Source organism: Bidens hawaiensis, unplaced genomic scaffold (genome assembly GCF_021521415.1).
Source record: "Bidens hawaiensis isolate Kalapana, Puna unplaced genomic scaffold, B.hawaiensis_p1.1 tig00017940_1, whole genome shotgun sequence".
In the NCBI taxonomy this organism is placed as follows: domain Eukaryota; kingdom Viridiplantae; phylum Streptophyta; class Magnoliopsida; order Asterales; family Asteraceae; genus Bidens; species Bidens hawaiensis.
The window spans coordinates 306649-326946 of NW_027492706.1; the positions used below are offsets into that span (position 1 = coordinate 306649).

General features: G+C 38.0%; 1 protein-coding gene across 1 annotated transcript; it reads right to left on the reverse strand.

The window, feature by feature from the left end:
- Positions 1-302: 302 nt before the first annotated feature.
- Positions 303-17639, reverse strand: LOC143554983 (protein ALWAYS EARLY 3-like). The gene is made up of 18 exons (XM_077044631.1): positions 17538-17639; positions 17291-17389; positions 17045-17107; positions 16222-16299; positions 15600-15774; positions 15262-15494; positions 14399-14639; positions 14171-14233; positions 13420-13661; positions 13061-13324; positions 12802-12980; positions 12259-12541; positions 12005-12190; positions 11831-11917; positions 11563-11706; positions 11268-11483; positions 671-928; positions 303-575 (listed from the first exon to the last, which is right to left on the reverse strand). Exons 1-18 carry the CDS (start codon positions 17637-17639, stop codon positions 411-413), a joined length of 3078 nt encoding a protein of 1025 aa, XP_076900746.1. The 3' UTR covers positions 303-410.
- Positions 17640-20298: the final 2659 nt, after the last annotated feature.

Consider the following 20298-nt stretch of genomic DNA (forward strand, 5'->3'; position numbering starts at 1 on the left):
GGCAATGGACAAATTCCAAGGAGAAGAAGACATTAAGAATCCAAAATCACCACACTAACAAAGTAATTCAAACAAGTCATTGTCCAAGCCGTTATGTGTTGTTTTCTACTTTCTAAACACTTTTTTACACAGATAAAGAAGCTAATTTCTTGCATTTACTACATCAAGCTTTAAACACTTTAATAAAAATCAAATCTCAACAAAGTTCTAAATGCTATGAGATTTGACAAATGTCTCGTACCTGAATTTCTATCACAAAGTAAACAATAATGATTAACTGAATATAAACACACATATAAAACTGTAGAATAAAAACATATGTATAATAAAACAACTAGGGTTGGCATTGTATAAGTAACAATTATTATTAATAGTAATACTGATAATGCTATAAGCCTACGATTAGGAATTTAGGATGGAACAAGAGCAAGAATCTGAGTTTTAACTCTTCCCATGCACATTTCTATCTCCCTATATATGCCAAGGTTTTCAGAGCACTGAGGTCGTAACTGTGTAAAAGCCGAATCCATCATTTGAACCACATCACCTGGCGGGTACTGTCTTTCACTACACATCTACACAAAAAAAAAACAAACCAAAACAGTTCAATTTTGATTGTCTGAGCTCTTTTTTCCCCCAAAATGTTGTAGTTTATAACTATATTACTCACCTGTATCGTCTGATATGTAGCGACACACGACACGATAAGATCAGACAGGATTGTTGCCTCGGAATCACCCCGTGACTTGGAATCCAAAGGCTGTGAAAGGTCCGGGGTGTGTTTATATGCAACAATCCCGTTGCCTTGTTCTGATGGTCTGAATGTTGATGGCACGTATCCAGCTGGGTTTTTACGCGCGCCTAGAGATTCAAAAACTGCTGCAACACTTGACGGAACACTTTGATCCGCCTTGATTTTGGACATTGCCTGACACATTTATTAGATTACAATTTAATCAACATTGATTAAGATAGTCAGGGCTTATGTTATGTATATTTATATGGATGTGTTCAGTTTTAGGCAGTTAACTATCAGAACCGCATATGTACTTGGTTACACACAGACATACATATACATACATACATATATATATAGGGGAGGGTTATCCTAAAAATTTGTTGATTCTTACCATTCCTAAGAAACTCCTTATTTGAACCCTTTTCTATATATATATATATATATATATATATATATATATATATATATATATATATATGTATGTATGTATATGTATATATATGTATGTATATGTATATGTATGTCTGTGTGTAACCAAGTACATATGCGGCATATGTACTTGGTTACACACAGACATACATATACATATATATATATAGATGAACCGATAGGTTGCAATAACTTTGTATATTGATTGAAAGAGAATACATAAGAGCTCATTATAAAGAGCTAAATATTACAATCTGGACCCTCTAGAATTATAAACATAAATTACTTAGTCTAACATTCCCCCGCAAGTTCAGGCCGGGAAACGAGCTGCAACTTGGATCTTAAAAACGTAAAGTGCTGAGAGTCAACCTCAATGTGCTTTGTTCGAGCATGGAAAATAGGATTAGCAGATAGGTAGGTAGCTCCTAGATTGTCACACCAAAGAATAGGAGGCTTTTTGACTGAAAAACCAAGTTCATGTAGAAGTGAATTTAACCAAATCAATTCAGCCACGGTATCAGCAAGTGCCTTGTATTCAGACTCGGTTGAAGATCATGAAACAGTTCGTTGTTTACGGGCAGACCAAGAGACGAGATTCAATCCAAGATAAATGGCAAATCCCCCCGTGGATCAGCCCCATCAGAGTCAGAGAAGGCTTGTACCATGGAGTGTTGGTTTTGCCAGTTGAAATCAGTAAAAGCCTGCAAGGAAGAGCCAGATGTGTGGCGTAGAACAAGGCCCATATTGGTAGTCCCTTTTAGGTAGCGCATGATGCGTTTTACAGCTGCCCAATGGTTCTCTGTAGGAGCATTCATGAACTGACAGACACGGTTAACAGCAAAAGCAATGTCTGGGCGAGAGAGAGTGGCATATTGTAAGGCTCCAACGACCTGGCGATATCGCACGGGATCAGAAAGTGGTGGACTGTCATCAATGGTCAACACTTCGGAGGGGCTCATAGGTGACGAGACCGGTTTGCAATCAGAGAGGCCAGATCGTTGAAGGAGGTCCAAAAAATACTTTCTTTGTGACAAAATGAGATCTTTGTTACGATGAAGAACTTCTATTCCCAAAAAATAGTGAAGTCTGCCCAAATCCTTAATGGCAAAGTGGAGCTCAGCTGAGTAATAATGTTGTTAACGACATTCGGGTTGTTTCGGTGATGATAATGTCGTCAACGTATACAAGCACATAAACAAGATTGCCATGGTTGATCATAAAAAATAATGAAGGATCTGTCTTTGACCCTCGGAAACCAAGTTGAAACAGAACATTGGATAGCCGATAAAACCATGCCCGCGGGGCTTGTTTGAGCCCATAAAGAGACTTATGAAGAAGGCATACATGATTTGGTTTACTTGGATCCTGGTGGTTGCCTCATATAAATTGTTTCATTCAAGTCACCATGTAGGAATGCATTTTGAACATCCAGTTGGCGAAGAGACCAAGCGTTTGTACAGCAAGGGATAAAAGAACCCTGATTGTTGTGGCTTTGACAAGGGGACTAAAGGTCTCATGATAGTCTACACCATGCTGTTGAGTAAACCCTTTGGCAACAAGGCGTGCTTTATGCCTAGTTACCATGCCTTGTGGATCTGTCTTCAACCTATACACCCACTTACAATCAACAACATTAGTATTAGGGACATAAGGAACCAAAGACCATGTTTCGTTCTTACAAAGTGTTGTAAACTCCTCGGTCATGGCGAGACGCCACTCCGAGGATTTGTTGGCAACGGTAAACGAGGTAGGTTCGATGGATGGTGAGGAAGTAGTTGTGTAGAGTTAAACCAAAGGGTTGTATATTATTGAATGACAAAGAGGGGTTACAAGAAGCTGAATATAAAGACTAAAATATTACATATTGAACCCTCTAAATATCATAAATACTGGTTTAACATTCCCCCGCAAGTTAAGGGCGGTGGACGACCTGCAACTTGGACCTTAAGGATAGAAACCGTTGAGATGGTAAAGGCTTTGTGAAAACATCCGCGATCTGATCACTTGTAGAGATGAATTGAACATGTAGTTGACCCCGGGCTACTTGTTCAAGAACAAAGTGGAAATCTACTTCCACAAGTTTTGTACGAGCGTGAAATATAGGATTTGCTGAGAGGTAAGTAGCCCCTAGATTGTCACACCAAAGTGTAGGGGATGTGTTTATTGAAATGCCTAGTTCATGTAGGAGAGATCGTGACCAGATTATCTCTGCCACGGTATCAGCCAATGCTTTGTACTCAGATTCAGTTGAGGACCTTGAAACAGTTCGTTGTTTACGGGCAGACCAGGAGATGAGATTAGATCCTAGATATATAGCGAACCCTCCCATGGATCGACGATCGGCTGGCAACCTGCCCAATCTGAATTAGAAAAGGCCCGAACCGGTGAAGTGACAACATTTGGCCAGTGAACATCGGTGAAGGCTTGCAAGGTGGAGTCCGAAGCATGACGTATAAAAAGACCTAAATCCGTGGTCCCCTTTAGATACCGAAGAATACGTTTAACTGCGGACCAATGATTCTCGGTTGGAGCATGCATAAATTGGCTTACACGATTTACAGCGAAAGCAATGTTTGGACGGGAGAGAGTAGCATATTGTAAAGCTCCAACAATCTTACGATATTTCACCGGGTCTGAGAGAAGTGGACTATCGTCAATGGTTAACACTTGGGATGTGCTCATTGGAGTATTCACCGGTTTGCAAGCAGAGAGGCCGGAGCGGTGAAGGACATCTAAAATATAATTTCTTTGTGACAAGACAAGATCTTTTTATGATGAACCACTTCAATTCCTAAAAAATAATGAAGCTTGCCAAGATCTTTGATGGAAAATATGGAGCTCAGACGGTGAACAAGACCCGTAATAGCTGAGTTGTTGTTGCCAGTAATGATGATGTCGTCCACATAAACAAGAACATAAACTAAATTGCCACCAGAGTTGAGAATAAACAGTGATGGATCAGTTTTGGATCCACAAAAGCCAAGTTGAACCAGAACTGTTGACAAGCGATTAAACCAGGCCCGGGGGGGCTTGTTTATGCCCATAAAGAGACTTATGTAAAAGACACACATGATTTGGTTTATTCGGATCAACAAAACCGGGTGGCTGTTTCATGTAAATTGTTTCTTTCAAATCCCCATGTAAAAAAGCATACTGTACATCCAACTGACACAAAGGCCAGTTGTTTGTCACAGCAAGAGACAAGAGAACACGAAGTGTAGTTGCCTTTATTACCGGACTAAACGTCTCATGATAATCAATACCGGGTTGCTGAGTAAACCCTTTTGCAACAAGACGTGTTTTATAACGGGTGACATTGCCCTCTGCATCTTTCTTTAACCTGTACACCCACTTACAATCAATAACATTAGTGTTGTTGACATAAGGAACTAAAGACCATGTTCCATTCTTATGAAGTGCTTGAAACTCCTCATTCATGGCATGACACCACTCTGAGGATTTGTTGGCAACGGTAAAGGATGTTGGCTCAATGAGAGAGGAAGAGCGAGTAGCATTGTAGGCTAATGGATCATATGGATTCGTTTGTTTAGGGTTTTGACGAAGGTGGGAAGGCCGAGGCTGGATAGAGGGAGGAGGGGGAGTAGGAACCGGATCGGGTGAAGATGGTGACTGTTGTGGAGTGGTACATGTATCCTCAGTTAGTTGGGAAATAACGGATGTAGGGGCGATAGGATGGTTGGGGGCTGGTGAAGCAATGTGAATAGGGCTTGGTGACTCTATTTGGATGGGGTTATTGGGGAAGGAAGGGGCTGGTGTGGGCTAAACAGAAACGTATGGAGAAGACGAAGGGCTAGTTGGTTGGGAAATAGGAGTTTGAAAGGGAAAGACATCCTCGTTGAAACGCATGCCTTGCGATGTAGATATGTTCAGTGATAGGATCAAAACAACGATAACCATGATGATTCGGGCTATAACCAAGAAAAACACATGAGATGGAGCGAAAGTCCATTTTATGACGATTATATGGTCGAAGGTAAGGGAAACATTGACATCCAAATACACGGAGAAACGAGTAATCAGGTTTGCGATTAAAAATGTGTTCAAAAGGAGATTTGTTTGAGGATATTCTGGATGGTAATCGATTGATGAGATAAACGGCTGTTTCAAAAGCAAAATGCCAAAAACGTTGTGGTAGATGGGATTGGGCTAGAAGAGCGAGCCCGGTTTCCACAACGTGACGATTACGGCGTTCAACGATACCATTTTGTTAACTAGTATAGGGACATGAACGCCGATGAACAATACCAAGTTTTGTGAAAAATGAAGATAGGTTACAAAATTCCCCTCCCCAGTCGGTCTGAACACACTTTATTTTGGTATTGAATTGTCTCTACCATGGTGACAAAATTTGTAAAGGTGACATGCATCTGATCTGTGCTTAAGTGGAAAATACCACATATAACGTGAGTGGTGATCAACACATAACAGAAATAAACGATGTCCATCAAGGGAAATGGTTGGAGAGGGTCCCCAAACATCACAAAATATCAAATCCAGAATGTTATTACTTTGAAACTAGTTATCCATAGAAAGTTTGAAAGATTTTCCCAACTGACATGGAGTACATATGGTAGAACATAATTTATTTGAAAGCGGTAAAGAACAATTTGTAATAACAGACTTAAAAACCCGTTCATGCGGGTGACCAAGACGTTGATGCCAAATTGTTGAGGGGGCTTTGGTTGCTGTGAAGACTTTCTTGGGAATGGATTGAAGCTGAGGTAGATGGATGGAGTAGAGACCATTTTCACTTGGACCGCCATGTTATATCTGATCCATGCATAATATCATGAAAAATGGATACAAATTTTTGGCTGCTACTTAGTCTTAGTATCGGCAATAGGTTTGAAAAAGTATCTAAAAATAAAAACTTTAGATATCTGTACCCTGTCGAAGTAAGGAACCATGGCATATATGTTTGGAATAGATTCCATTTTGAGAGAGTTGAATAAGCACTATCTCGTTGAAAAGTTCTATACATCTCATGAGAAGGATAGTGTGTGAATACACGTCCTTCACAACAAAATAAGATGCATAAATTCAAAATAAACGTCATTATCAAGACAAAATTGGTTAACAGATAATAGATTCTTTTGGATAGCAGGTACATGAAGAATGTTAGCAAGATTAAACGTTTTATTTGGTGAAAAGAATTTAGATGAACCAATATGAAGGATGGGCAAGGGATTACCGTCACCAACATGGAGTGAATCATTACCTTGATATGCTTCAAAGTTGTCAATATTCGATAAGTCAGGAGTGGCATGGCTATTAGCACCGGTGTCAGGGCCCAAGTGACTCCTGAAGTCGATCCCGTCTCTGAAAAATTTGCAAAATTAGCCTGAGACTGAGTCGGGCAGATCGAGGAGTAGATTGGCTTGGACACTGAGAGGGTAGGTGCGCTATGCCACATCGGTTACAGTGGCCATACACCATATTGTGTGTCGAAGCCCAAGCAAACTGCCTATTAGAACCAGATTGGTTATTGTCACGGGTCCGATTATAATTGCCACGATAATTACCCCGTGAATTGCCACGACGATTACCTCTGTTCGATGGACGAGAGGCATAGAAGGCCTGTGTTTGTTGGGTTGGTGGAGTAACCGGGTTCAACTGATAACCCAATTGAGCCGCTAATTGTTGTAGGTTTGCAAGTTGTGGTTGAGTGGTATTGGGGTGACCAGTGGCAGCAGCAAATAGTTGTGGTGTTGGAGCAGAGGTATTAGGGTTCGGTTTATTGATCATATAATCATGATCAGATAATAGACCATGCTTTTCATTAAAAGTAATTGGTGGGTGTCGGCCCAGAAGAGTAGATTTCAATCCATTATATTCATCTCTCACCCCAGATATTGTGAGCATAACTAGATCTTTATCCTTCATAGGTTCACCAATATTAGATAAAGCAGAAGCATACTCCATTACTCGTGTCAAGTAAGCAATAGGGGTTTCATCCCCTTTCATCACGATTCTGAGTAATTGGGTTTTTAAGGTGTATTCACGTGAGGCTGTATTCGGTGCATATGCACGTTCCAAAGAAAGCCAAAGATCACGAGAAGTAGTACCTTGAACATATTGAAAAGATGCTTCAGAAATTGTTGATAAGATAATCATCCGGACATGGGCGTCGTTTGCAACCCACCGGGAATAACTTGGATTATCAGTAGATGAAGAAGGTTCGCCTTCTTTGGATGGTGCAATAGTAACAGTTGGTTTCGGGCATGGGATTGTTCCATCCACATAATCGAACAAGTTGTTGGTAATTAGAAACGGCTCGATCACTGCTTTCCAATACCCATAGTTCGTTGGGGATAGGGTGAAAGCAAATTTGTGAGTATTGTGGGCTGTTTTTTCAGCAGTAGTGAAGGCAGCAATTGCAGCCATGGTGAGAATAAGTTTGGCCGGAAAAAAAAATTGGTTACCGGCAAAGGGAAGGTGAGCAGTTGAGAAGCTGAGAAGCTCCTGGCTTTGATACCAAGTTAAACCAAAGGGTTGTATATTATTGAATGACAAAGAGAGGTTACAAGAAGCTGAATATAAAGACAAATATTACATATTGAACCCTCTAAATATCATAAATACTGGTTTAACATGTAGGCAGAGGGGTTATAGCGAGTAGTGCGTTTAGGGTTTTGGCGTAGGTTAGCTGGACGAGACCGTGGAGGGGGTGGAGGTGGAGTAGGAATATTTTGTTGGGAAGTAGAGGAATTTGGGGCCATGGAAGGCGAGGCTTGAGGAGAGTATTAGGCAGTAAAGGGTTGTGGTGATGGTGGGTTAACAGTAGTAGTGCTAGGAGATGAATTAATGTTTATAGGATCTGGAGTGGTATGTGGAATGGGGTCAGGAAAGATGGATATATATGGAGAACTAGAGGTAGCAGCTGATTGGGATGGTGGGGAAACAGGAACCTGAAAAGGGAAGACTGTTTCATTGAAACGCACATGTCTAACAATATATATTTTCTGTTGTGGGGTCAAGACAACAATAACCGTGGTGGTGAGGACTGTAACCGAGGAAAACACAAGGTGTGGATCTAAAATCCATTTTGTGACGGTTATATAGGCGTAAATAGGGGAAGCATTGACACCCAAAAACGCGAAGGAAGGAATAATCTGGTTTGCGATTAAAAATGTGGTGAAAAGAAGATTTATTTGAAGAAATTCTGGATGGAAGACGATTAATAAGATAGACAGCGGTTTCGAAGGCAAAGTTCCAGAATCGAGGTGGAAGAGAAGAATGGGCAAGGAGAGCAAGCCCTGTTTCCACAACATGACGATTCCGGCGTTCAACAATTCCATTCAGTTCACTAGTGTATGGACATGAACGGCGATGAATTATACCAAGTATGTTGAAGAAGGGAGAAAGGTTACGAAACTCTCCCCCCCCCCAATCAGATTGCACACTTTTTAATTTGGTATTAAACTGTCGTTCGACCATGGTGACAAAGTTGGTAAATGTGGCAAAAGCATCTAACTTTTTAACAAGCGGATAATACCACATGAAACGTGAATGATGGTCAACACACAATAAAAAAAACCGATGTCCATCACAAGAAACAGTAGGGGAAGGTCCCCAAACATCACAGTAAATTAAGTCCAAAACATTACGACTTTGAAATTTAGAATTATGCAAAGTAAGTTTGGAGGATTTCCCCATTTGACAAGCAGTGCATGAAGAACACAATTTATTAGAAACAGGTAAGAAATTATTTGAAACAAGCACATGAAAAACACGTTCATGAGGGTATCCGAGACGTTGATGCCAAACGTCAGATGGTGCTTTAGTTGCTGTGAAGACTTGCTTGAGAACAGGCTTAAGTTCAGGGAGTCGAAGCGAATAGAGTCCGTTATCACTTGGACCCATGAGAAGGGTAGTGTGTGAAGACTCGTCCTTCACAGCAAAAAAAGAAGAGTGAAATTCAAAATAAACATCATTATCAAGGCAGAATTGTTGAACAGATAATAAGTTCTTTTAATGGTAGGTACGTGAAGAATATCAGACATTATAAATGTTTTATTAGAAGAGAAAAATTTGGAAGAACCAATGTGCAAGATGGGTAAGGGCTTACCGTCACCAACATGGAGTGAGTCAATACCTGAATAAGCTTCGGAGTTGTCAAGATTTGAAAGGTCTGGGGTGACATGGCCATTAGCACCTGTGTCCGGGAGCCAAGTTGTCCCAGAAGTGGATCCAGTTTCTGAGAAGGAGGCAAAATTGGCCTAAGAAGCAGCAGGCCTAGTATTAACTGGAGAATGGTTTGGGCACTGGGATGGTAGGTGACTTATACCACAACAGTTACATTGACCGTACACCATGTTTTGGGTTGAGGCCCATGCAAATTGGCGTGAGGGGGCAGATCTAGTGTTATCATGTCCCCTATTAGAGCCACGGTAAGTTCCACGGTTAGAACCCCGACGGTTGTTGCGGTTTGGTGTGGGACGAGAGGCATATAGGGCCTGTGGTGAGAGATAGGTTGGCTGACCGGATTCAACTGGTAACCGAGTTGGGATGCCAATTGTTGTAATTGTGTAAATGAAGATGTATTATAGTTATTATGAACAGGGGTACCTGTGGTGGCAGCAAAAACATGAGAAGGGGTACCAGAAACATCAGATAGCGTTTTGTGCAGCATGAAGTCATGGTCAGAGAGCAGGCCCGGGAGTTCGTTGAAGGTAATCGGTGGGTGGCGAGCCAACAGAGTGGATTTGAGCCCGCTGTATTCATCACGCAGACCAGAAAGTGTAAGCATTATTAGATCCTTATCTTTCATGGGCTCTCATATATTTGCCAGGACAAAGGCGTACTCCATGACACAGGACAAATAAGCAATAGGTGTTTCATCTCCCTTCATCATGATCCGAAGTAATTGAGTTCTCAAGGTAAATTCTCTTGAGGCTGTGTGGGGTGCATAAGCCGGTTCCAAGGAAAGCCAAAGATCCCTAGAAGTTGTTCCTTGGACATGTTGAAAAGAGGCCTCGGATACGGTGGACAAAATTAGCATTCGAACATGCGCATCATTAGCGATCCACCGAAGATAATTAGGCTTGTCAGTGGTGGAGGATTCTCCTTCTTTGGTCGGTTCAATAGGAATTTCGGTCTGGACAGGGAATAGTCCCATTGACATAATCAAATAGATGATTTGTTATCAGAAAGGGCTCAAGCATTGCTTTCCAATACCCATAGTTGGTAGGGGTAAGGGTAAAAGGGAATTTGTGGCTGTTATGGCCAGTTTTCTCAGCAGAAGAGAAGGGTTGTAGGGCTGCCATGATCAGGAAAAAAAAAGTTGGCCAGAGAAGGAGGGCTGGTGATGGTTGGGATGCCCTTGGCTCTAGATACCAAGATGAACCGATAGGTTGCAATAACTTTGTATATTGATTGAAAGAGAATACATAGGAGCTCATTATAAAGAGCTAAATATTACAATCTGGACCCTCTAGAATTATAAACATAAATTACTTAGTCTAACATATATAATATCCAAACCAAATTTTAAATACTATATATATTCTTACAAAACTTGTGAAATATCGTATATGTCCAATCGTATTTAAATATCATATTCATATATCCATTTTAACATATTTCATAAAAAAAATCATAATATGACCATGTTACACTTAACTTTCTTAAAAATTAATAGTTTTATTATTATCTATTATTTAATTCATCTTTTTACTGTTTCTGTTTCCATTTTTTTTACTTTTTTCATAACGCTTTTTTTACTGTTTTTCCAGTTGACTCGAAATAATATCCTATTTCTTCCTATATTTTTGTGGTTCATAACAAAAAACAAACTGAACAACACATTTATGAAAAGAATGAATCATAGCATGTCCGATCATCAGTCTATATATTATTCGGCCCGGATCGCTGAAAAAAAATAAGTCAATTGGAAAAGCAGTACAAAATTAAAAATGAAAATGAAAGTAAAAAAAAACCGAAAAAAGTAGAAAAGTGACTTAAAATGGATATAAATGAGACTTTAAAGTTCAAGAAAATTAAGGGTATAATGGTCATAAAATATTCCTATTATATATATACACAGAGAGAGAGAGAAGATTTCAGAACTTCTGATTACCTGCATGGCAGTATGTACAAGTTTATGTGCTTCAAGTCTTGAACCATTCACAACTTCAACAACATTAGGCGACAACTGATTACTGGATGTAAAATTGTCAACGGAACTCATAGGACCACCAACACCAGCATAACTGGATTGAACCTTCTGCCACGGAGGCAAATGGTTTACCGGGTATGTGTTACGTTGTCTCAAATTAAGAAGAGCCAAAGTAACCTGAGACAATATTTCCACATTTCATCACTTAAAAAAACAACCATGTGTCAACAAAATAAAATCAAAGTCAGAAACATGCCTGCTCGCTAGCTTCTTTTAGCTGCACAAGTACCATTGCATATTCCTTTTTGAAGCTTTCAGATACCTTCATCTCCGTTCCTGTCTCGTTTTTGTGATTCATCAAGCCATCATTTACAAGCTTAAGCTCTGTTAATATCGCCTCCTGAAATTCAAGTATATAACTTTTGGTTATGCATCAACATCTGAGGACCAAACTTGCAATATGGTCAAACCACAAGGACCATTTGTGCAATTTTCTCTAATATATTAAACAGAAATCTCTTTACCTTTTTATCTAGAGCACGAGTAAGCCCAGAAAGTGCACGTATATCAGTTTCTCTTGACTGTATTTGAGAAACAGACCCATTATGTCCCTATAGAAACATTAACTGTTCAATCCATGTTACAAATAACTTGAAATGCAGATGTAACAACTATTATTTAGAATTTCAGTAACAGACCTGTCGCTGACTCATCATGGCGATGGTGGGACCCTGTTCACTTGAAGTATGTAGCATCAACGATCCAGTAACTGATTGTGGCAACCTTGTCTCTCTAGAGTTCATAGTAAATCTATATAGTGCATCGTTCTCTCTCAAAGCTTCAGGCATGTTATCCAACAGGTTTAATGGCATACAATCGATATCCTATCAGAAAAAAACAGTTAATAATTGACATATAGATAACTGAATTGAAGTGGGGTCCATGCCCATACCTTGACAAATGCAACACCAAATTCGGGTCGATCAAACTGTATCCTGCACTTATCATGATCAACAATTAGCACACTTCCATCATGAACTTCTCTTGACTCTGGGTGAATTGCAACCACACATTGACCAACCGCCAATGGGCGGGCCAAGTCGGTTGGTAATCCTTCCCGTGTCCCATTTCGAAGCTCGGTGTAATGTTTCCTAACCGACTCCCGATACCGCCAAAGTTTGTCCCTTTCTTCACGTAAGAAATTTGTTGAGAACCTCCGAGGCTTCCCCAATGAACTGGGATAAAATTATGAAAACAACATAAATAGATAATAAAAAAAACAACAAATGAGGGACGACGGTTCGGTTAGCTAGCTGTCATCAACGTCAATCAAAATCCAAATAAAAAATAGGAATTGAACAAATATAATGAAAAGGGGTGTAATGGTCATTAAGTAAAAATTCACCGAAGTTGGGTGTATATAATACTTTTAGTTTTAGTCGGGTGTATATGAAATTAATTCACAATAACAATAGTAACAATTAAAATAGTGTACCTTCTTATGACACCCCACTCAACCTTGGTTAATCTTGGAATGTGACCTAACCCGACATGATCTAAATATTCTACAAACTCCCGTTTAGCAAACCAAGGGTAATCAATTGCACTATAAAACCACTCGTATGTGGCCCATCTACGCACCGTAGATGATGAAAGGTAACCAATAGCCTTATCCTGCAAAAGTCAAAACGTTATGTTAGTTACAAATTCTGTTAACCAAGACAAATAGACAATAAAGACAGTTGAGGAAGAACCTTTAAGTTGCGGTTTATCTTTTTATTGGGTTTCTCTTTTGAATTAACCTTTGTCACTCTATTTGGAGTCGCCTTACGTTTATTTTGTCGTTTGGACAGCAGTGCTGTTGATATTGCTGAGTCAGCAGCTCCTGTTCTTGATGTGTTACTATTTGAAGAAGAATACTCCACAAGTTTTGTAGATTTGCTTATCTTTGAAGGTGCATTTTCTTCATTGATGCCTGTGAGTTTATTTGCACATTTTTCTTCCTCATTTTCAGGGGCCTACATACACAATACATAAGAAACTAATATACTATAACAGCATATCTAGTTAGTAATAAAAAAGAGGAAGATGATTTATATTTCATCTAACTTACCTCAAATGATTTGTTTTTTCTTTTTGATGATTTATTAGTGGACTGGTATAGTTGTTTTCCTGTGGATAAAGCCTTGTAATCAACTTTTAATTCCCTTCCCGGTTTGAACTTTCCAAATTTAGAAGCATCGGATCTGCAAAACCCGTTAAGTGCTTTCTCAATGCCAGCTGGCACCTTGGTTTTGTTTCTTTGGTGAGAAGTTGAAGCAGTTGCTGGCTTATCCTCTTTCAATACCGGTGATTCTACAGACAGAGATTGCAAGTGTATCATTAAAATGTAAAATCATTATATTAGGAAGCTGTTTTTCTATGTAAGTGATTTAGGACTGAAATGGAAAACCATGTCTGAATGTTTTTTTTTTTCAAGTACAGTTTATTTCAATGACATATTTTATTTACAAACTTAATTACATACTGACATACTATTTAGATACATTAATTTAATTATTTATAATTAATAAAAACTTAAAATAACTATAAATGCAGAATAAATTATTAAAGCTGACATTCAATATCGGACTTGTTTTATAATATCTCAACGAGATTGTTTTAACATATATAACTTGTATAACTTAACTCTTAATGTTTAACAGTTATACAAATTCATCAATATATGACAATAAAAGGCATTGTCTTAAAAGAGTTAAAACGAAACGCATAGAAACTTAATGTGATCAAATGCACACCAAATTTGATATAAAATGTAAAAGAAAATAGTGTTACACCAAAACCTATAAGCATTATATGTTTACCAGATTGTATCATCAGTGACAAGTCAGCCAACGTTTGTAGTGCATCCAAGCCAGAGCTTTCATCTGCACAAATAATAAAAGCGTAAAGCATTAAGAGCTAATCCAATAATGAACACAATAACTAACATGTATGATTGTTATGTAAAGATCAAATACCTGCATAATAGGTGAACAAATTTAATATCCTTTACATTAACAAAACTAAACTAAAGCTATTAACTATATTACCTTTAAAGAAAAGCTTTTTGTTCCTTTTTCTTTTACCCTGTGATGAGGATTGCTCAATATTTTCATCTGTGCCACTACATGCTTCCCCACCATCATCAAATTCATTATCGTCTTTTCGAATATATAACTTTTTCCCTTTCTGGTAAATTTCTTCATTTTCAGCTCCTCCACTTCCTGAACTGCCCTCAAAAACGTCTTCATCAATTAAACTACCATGAAGCTTTGTCCTCAATGTATCCAACTGCAAATGCAATGCCATACATAAAGTTAGTACAATATAAGATAATCTTGTCAAATGAATAATTTTATCCGGTCCTCAAACCTTTTATCAGTAAACAAATAACCTTACAAATAACCTAAACCCTAAACCGAAATAATCGATCCGTAAGTGAAATAATCAACATAACCAAACCCAAGCCAAAACTGACAGGTTGGTTTATGTTTTTTTTTTCAAAAACCGAATTTCCGATTCCATTTTGGTTTGCATATACTGAAAACTGAAAAAAACGAACCAACTTTTATAACCGAACCAATATTTGCATGTACCGAAAGCTGAAAAATCGAACCGACTATTATAACCAAACCGTAAAAATTTCAGACCCAGATCCATTACTTTGGGTCAATTTTTTTGGCCCATAATTTTAGAACCAAATGTGCAAAGAACCAGAAAAAAAAAATTGGCCCGAGTGGCAAAAAAGAAAAAATGAAACCAAACCAAACCCATTGTGAAAACCGGATGGTTTTCAAAAACCCAGAAACCGAATTTTCGGTTTTTTGGTTCTGTTTGGCCAAAACCCGACCCAAACAGACCCATGCACACCCTATACTCTAGGAGTAAATAAGAAAAGTAATCAAATTATTACAATTTTTTGTCTGCCCTTCGAAGGTGTGGTTTTCATGTGGTGTGGTGATTGAGAAACTTGTGGGGAGCCTCCTCTTTGTAAAGCCTCAGTTAATGCCAAGGCAGCACCATGCGCCACGTCATCAGCATCTCTCTTTTGGCCTCTTTTGTGTGGTGAGACATAACTCCCGCTGTTCTCTCTTCTTGATAAGTGGTTAATAGGGAACCGAGGTGTCCGTTTCCTAACAGTACATCCTACATTAAATTTAAAACTATTAGAAGTTAACTTTACGCAAATAACAATACATATATATATATATGTGTGTGTGTGTGTGTGTGTGTATGGCTGAAGGAATATACCATCAGATTCCCTTCTCTTCAATGGTGGCAAAGACCTATCACTTGAACCAACTACCCTAAATTGCAATTGATCTTCAGGTTTATTATTTTGCTGAGGCAGTTGGTGCGTGCGTTTTTTAGGCTTGCGTGTTAATTTTGAAACGTCATTGATCTCTTGATCATTATCACTTCCTTCCTGTTAATATACTACATTAGTTGACAGCATTCATTTATCAATACAGTTAAAGGAGTGTCTTTTCTCACCATAAACGTAACATAATCAGTAAAACAAAAACTGAAAACATAGTTTAAAAGGATAGTACAGACTATTGAAGGACCCTAATATCTTACATAATATTTCAGAAGCACATTGTAAACTGTTGGACTGAAAAGGGCAACATAAGTTATAGAAAAAGGAGAAGAGTTATAACTTGTATGTAACAATGAAGGCAGTCATCTAAATGGAAGATTTAGCAAATATTTAAAAGATAATGTATAACACAACAAAAGTAAAACATGTTTTATTGTGTTAATAGCATTCGATGCATAAGACCCTGGATTTAAACAATACCAAAGTATATAGTTAGCAATATCGACACATAAGCAACAAAACAATTTAAATAAAGTGTGTATATGATCTCACCATGGCATTATAATGATCAGACACCATTGCAACTAACCCAACCACAGATGCTGTTCCCTCCGGCAACGATAAATATGCCTGCAAATCAGAAGTTTCAAATGGTTAATCTTCAAACCTAGAAATTGCTATCATCAGATTATCAAAAAGTAAGCTTTTAAGCCCCAAAGTTAATACTAGGATAACAATCAAATTCATTTTCAAATAGGTTTGCATCTATTTTACAAATACATATACACATTAACTTCCAAATACGCATGTATCTATCATGGCACTAACGACATGTGTGACAGCTCAGCACTTTTAGTGTATCCTACATTCCTACTCAACGTTACCCCCAAATCTGGAATCCAAACCTTAATGCAACTAGCATATTTCTTTTTCAAATTGATTATTAATACACCAACTGAATATATTGACTCCTTGAAACATTACTTGCTAAACTTAGATAATTTAATTCATCTGAAGTCAGAACACTGGCATATACCTATCAAAAGTCAGCCAAAGTGTATTAAGGTGCATTAAACTATCTGCGTCATCTTTTAAGAAAAAAACATTTGATTATTATATTAATATATATTTGTAATCATGTTAACACATAACTTAGTGAAAAATTCTGAAGCATTAACTTTTGTTGTGGTCCGGCCCAACCCACCACAACCCATTTACAAAAGCACTAAGAAATTACCTGCCTTGACCCGTTTACCCAACCCAACAAAGTCACCTCTAATATCAATCAATACAAGCAATGATACGAGACAAGAGTTAAATCGATTGTTTATTCTACAGAATGAAATTTAGTCAAGCTTGAATTATGATAATTTACCCTATTCATAGTGTAGAGAGCCTCAACCATTTCAGAGTTCCTGGTACGCACCATGGCAGCCACCTAAAGGAACAAAATCGTTTACATTAGCTAATCATGTGAAAGACAAGTGGCTATGAAGATGACAGTTCCATCTTGAACAGGTTAAGAAACCGTATGTTTAACTTGTTTTTTTTTATAAAAAGCAGCCATCCATCCTCATAGTTAAACTTAAACCAAAGAGAAGAAGAGGAAGAAAGCAGAAACCTTCTTCCAGTCCTTTCCATACTTCCTATAAGCTTTATAGAAGCGCTCAACCTCTTCGCCAGTCCATGGAGATCCTAACATGTCAGAAAGCTTCCTCTTCTGCGCAAAAAAAATGAACAATTGCGGTGAGCATAAGATCCACGAGACCTGACCCGGTTATGTTAAACTGGTCTGGCCCATTTTCACACCCCTAAAGTCAGCAATACATACAACATATCTTATAAAAAATATACAAATGAATACTCGCCTGTCGGCCGGATTTATTAGCAAGAGTTTTAGTCGGAGAGACGTCAACATAATCGGAATAGCGCTTATTCATGACACTTCTAGACTTCCTCGTTGACGCCATGATCTACGGCCGGAAGGAGATTGAATCAATTACACAAAAACTATACGATTAGAATTGGCAGGTAAACAACAACAATTATCCAGTAGAATCCAGCTGGCTGAGTCGAATCGGTGAGTGAAGGTTGAATTAGGGCTTATGGAAATTAGGGTTTTGTGAGTGAATTGTTAATCGAGATTGAAAAACCCCCCCTCTGGATCGATCTCTGTGTGTGTGTTTTTGCTTTTGATTTTGAAATAATAATAAATCAATTGAGTTTCAATCTTCTGGGGTTTATATATCTTTCAAATTTCCTATATTTCTTTTCAAAACCCTTACCATATGCTTCTAATACACAAAATGCCCCTACCTTCCTATCCTTGTATTGTTGGTGGATCAAACAAACCATTTGTGTTTTCTTTCTTGTTTAATTATTGGGAAAGTATAGTTAACTCGTCTAACAAAAGGTTTCGACTCAAAAGCGAGATTTGGATATATCACATATATCTCAAAGATTCATTGCACTTGCATATAATTTTATTTCAAGTGACTTACGATTCTTGCACACAATTTTTGTCACAGCTCACATCCAACAAAGATTATTTTACATGATGAGATTCTTGACAAAAAAACAAAACGGGATCACGGGTAGGGTTTTGCACAAATATATAAACCCATTTTTCCAAAAGTATTTACTTTTTAAAAGTCTAAAATTCGTTTTAAAATTTTAATTTTGTTTTTAAATTAAACTAGTTTTTCAAAATGAGTTTGAGGTTAACTTCAGGATCATTAGAAAATGATATTTATTTGCTACTAATTTACACCAAGATTATTCTCTGGCATAGTAGTTGGTGAACTGTGTAAAACCCTAATCCATGACCCCGTCTTTTTTTTTCTTCTTTGATAAGAATCTCATCATGTAAAGTAATTTCTATCGGAGTGTTTATTTGTGACAAAAATTGTACGCAAGAATCATAACTCATTTCATATCATATGAAAGGAATCTCTTGGATGGATCTGACATATCTAACTGTCACACCCTCAATTTCCACATGCAGGGTTTTACCGCGAGGCGCGTGACGAACCAGGATCTCAATCATTAGTTACAACAAACAACGTCTAAATATTTAAAATAAACTTAATTGTCCCATATTTGGGAAAACCATTTCAGAGTTAACATCTTAATGTTTTAAAACGCGGAAGCGTAACATAGCGGGAAAAATCCCTAAACAAAACCAAACATTCTAAGGCGCCAAAACATGTGCAAACCATAACATTATTAATTAAAAGTTCCAAGTTATGATGCAATGTTTATGAGTGACCATGAATGCAACTCCTATCCGTACACTTGATCTTAGCGACCTGAGAAAGACATGCTAAAACGGGTCAACACAACGGTTGGTGAGTTCATAGGTTTGAGTTTTAAAAACAGGTTAGTCAAACAAACAATTAAGTAGTAAACATTGTAAATGTTTAAGTATGGATAGTGTATGCATTAGTAATACCACTAGTTAATTAGGCTAGTAATCATGTTACATTAGTGTAAGTTCCATTATGACCGAGGCTGACTTGTTAGTTTGTTTGCCACCCACGGAGTCTAATATAAGACTAGTGCATATTGCGTTTATAGTAAATGAAGACACTCGACGACTCCCTCACCCGAGAGCCCCGAGGGGGTTCGTCGGACCCAGTAGTACTACCTTTCATTACCCAGCTAATGTATAATGTTAACGGTCCAATGTGTATGGGGGGACTTCAATTTAAGTTCACTATGTACACATGAGGTATTAAAAAGTCTACAATATCCAAAAAGTTTTGTATGTTACATGTTTTCTCCCCAAAAGGAGTAAGTAAAAAGAGGCACATTGAAACTCACCTTGAATGCGGTTTAAACGAAAATCAACTGCCTAAGTCTAGGGGTGCAAACGAGCCGAGCCGAGCCCGAGCTCGACTAGGCTCGAACTCGGCTCGTTTAACTTACACAGAGCTCGAGCTCGACTCGTTTCGAGCTCTATTTTCAAAACTCGAGCTCGGCTCGTGAATTTTGAAGCTCGAGCTCGGCTCGGGCTCGGCTCGTTTAGTATTTATCAATTATTTTTTTATATAATTATAATTAATTTATATATTTTTTTTTCTATTATAATTTTATGTATAAAAGAATATATATTATTCAGTTATTTTTATTTATTTTTTCATAACATTATATTTATTAATTAATAATTATTAAATATATATTCTAAAAAAATTATATAAATGGTAGGCTCGTTTAGGCTCGTGAGCCTGCTCGAGCTCGATAAGTAAAGCTCGGGCTCGAGCTCGTTTATTAAACGAGCTTATTTTTTAGGCTTGAGCTCGGGCTCGGGCTCGATAAAGCTCGGCTCGAACGAGCATTTTAACGAGCCGATCTCGAGTAGCTCGTGAGCAGCTCAGCTCATTTGCACCCCTACCTAAGTCAAAGTTGTTCTAGTGCCTAAATCATACAAGCACTATAAGTATTTGCTAAGCGATTCCTAGAATCCTTAGTATCCAAACAATTCCATTGTTTATTAGACTTTGACTTTTGTTGACTTTGACCAAATTTTGACTTTTCGTTGACTTTTGACCAAAAGGTCCAAGTTGTTGACCGCTGACTAAAAAGTCCAAGTCTCGATAACCAAAGACTAAAATTTGAGTTTTGTTGACC

Bases quoted from the DNA above. Each gene is read 5' to 3' on its own strand.
- LOC143554983 (XM_077044631.1), bottom strand. From the start codon at position 17,639: ATGGCGTCAACGAGGAAGTCTAGAAGTGTCATGAATAAGCGCTATTCC. The intron at 13,662-14,170 runs GTAAACATATAA...CTCTGTCTGTAG, and splicing joins GTCACTGATGATACAATCTG to AATCACCGGTATTGAAAGAG. The intron at 929-11,267 runs GTAATCAGAAGT...TAAATGTGTCAG, and splicing joins TTGTACATACTGCCATGCAG to GCAATGTCCAAAATCAAGGC.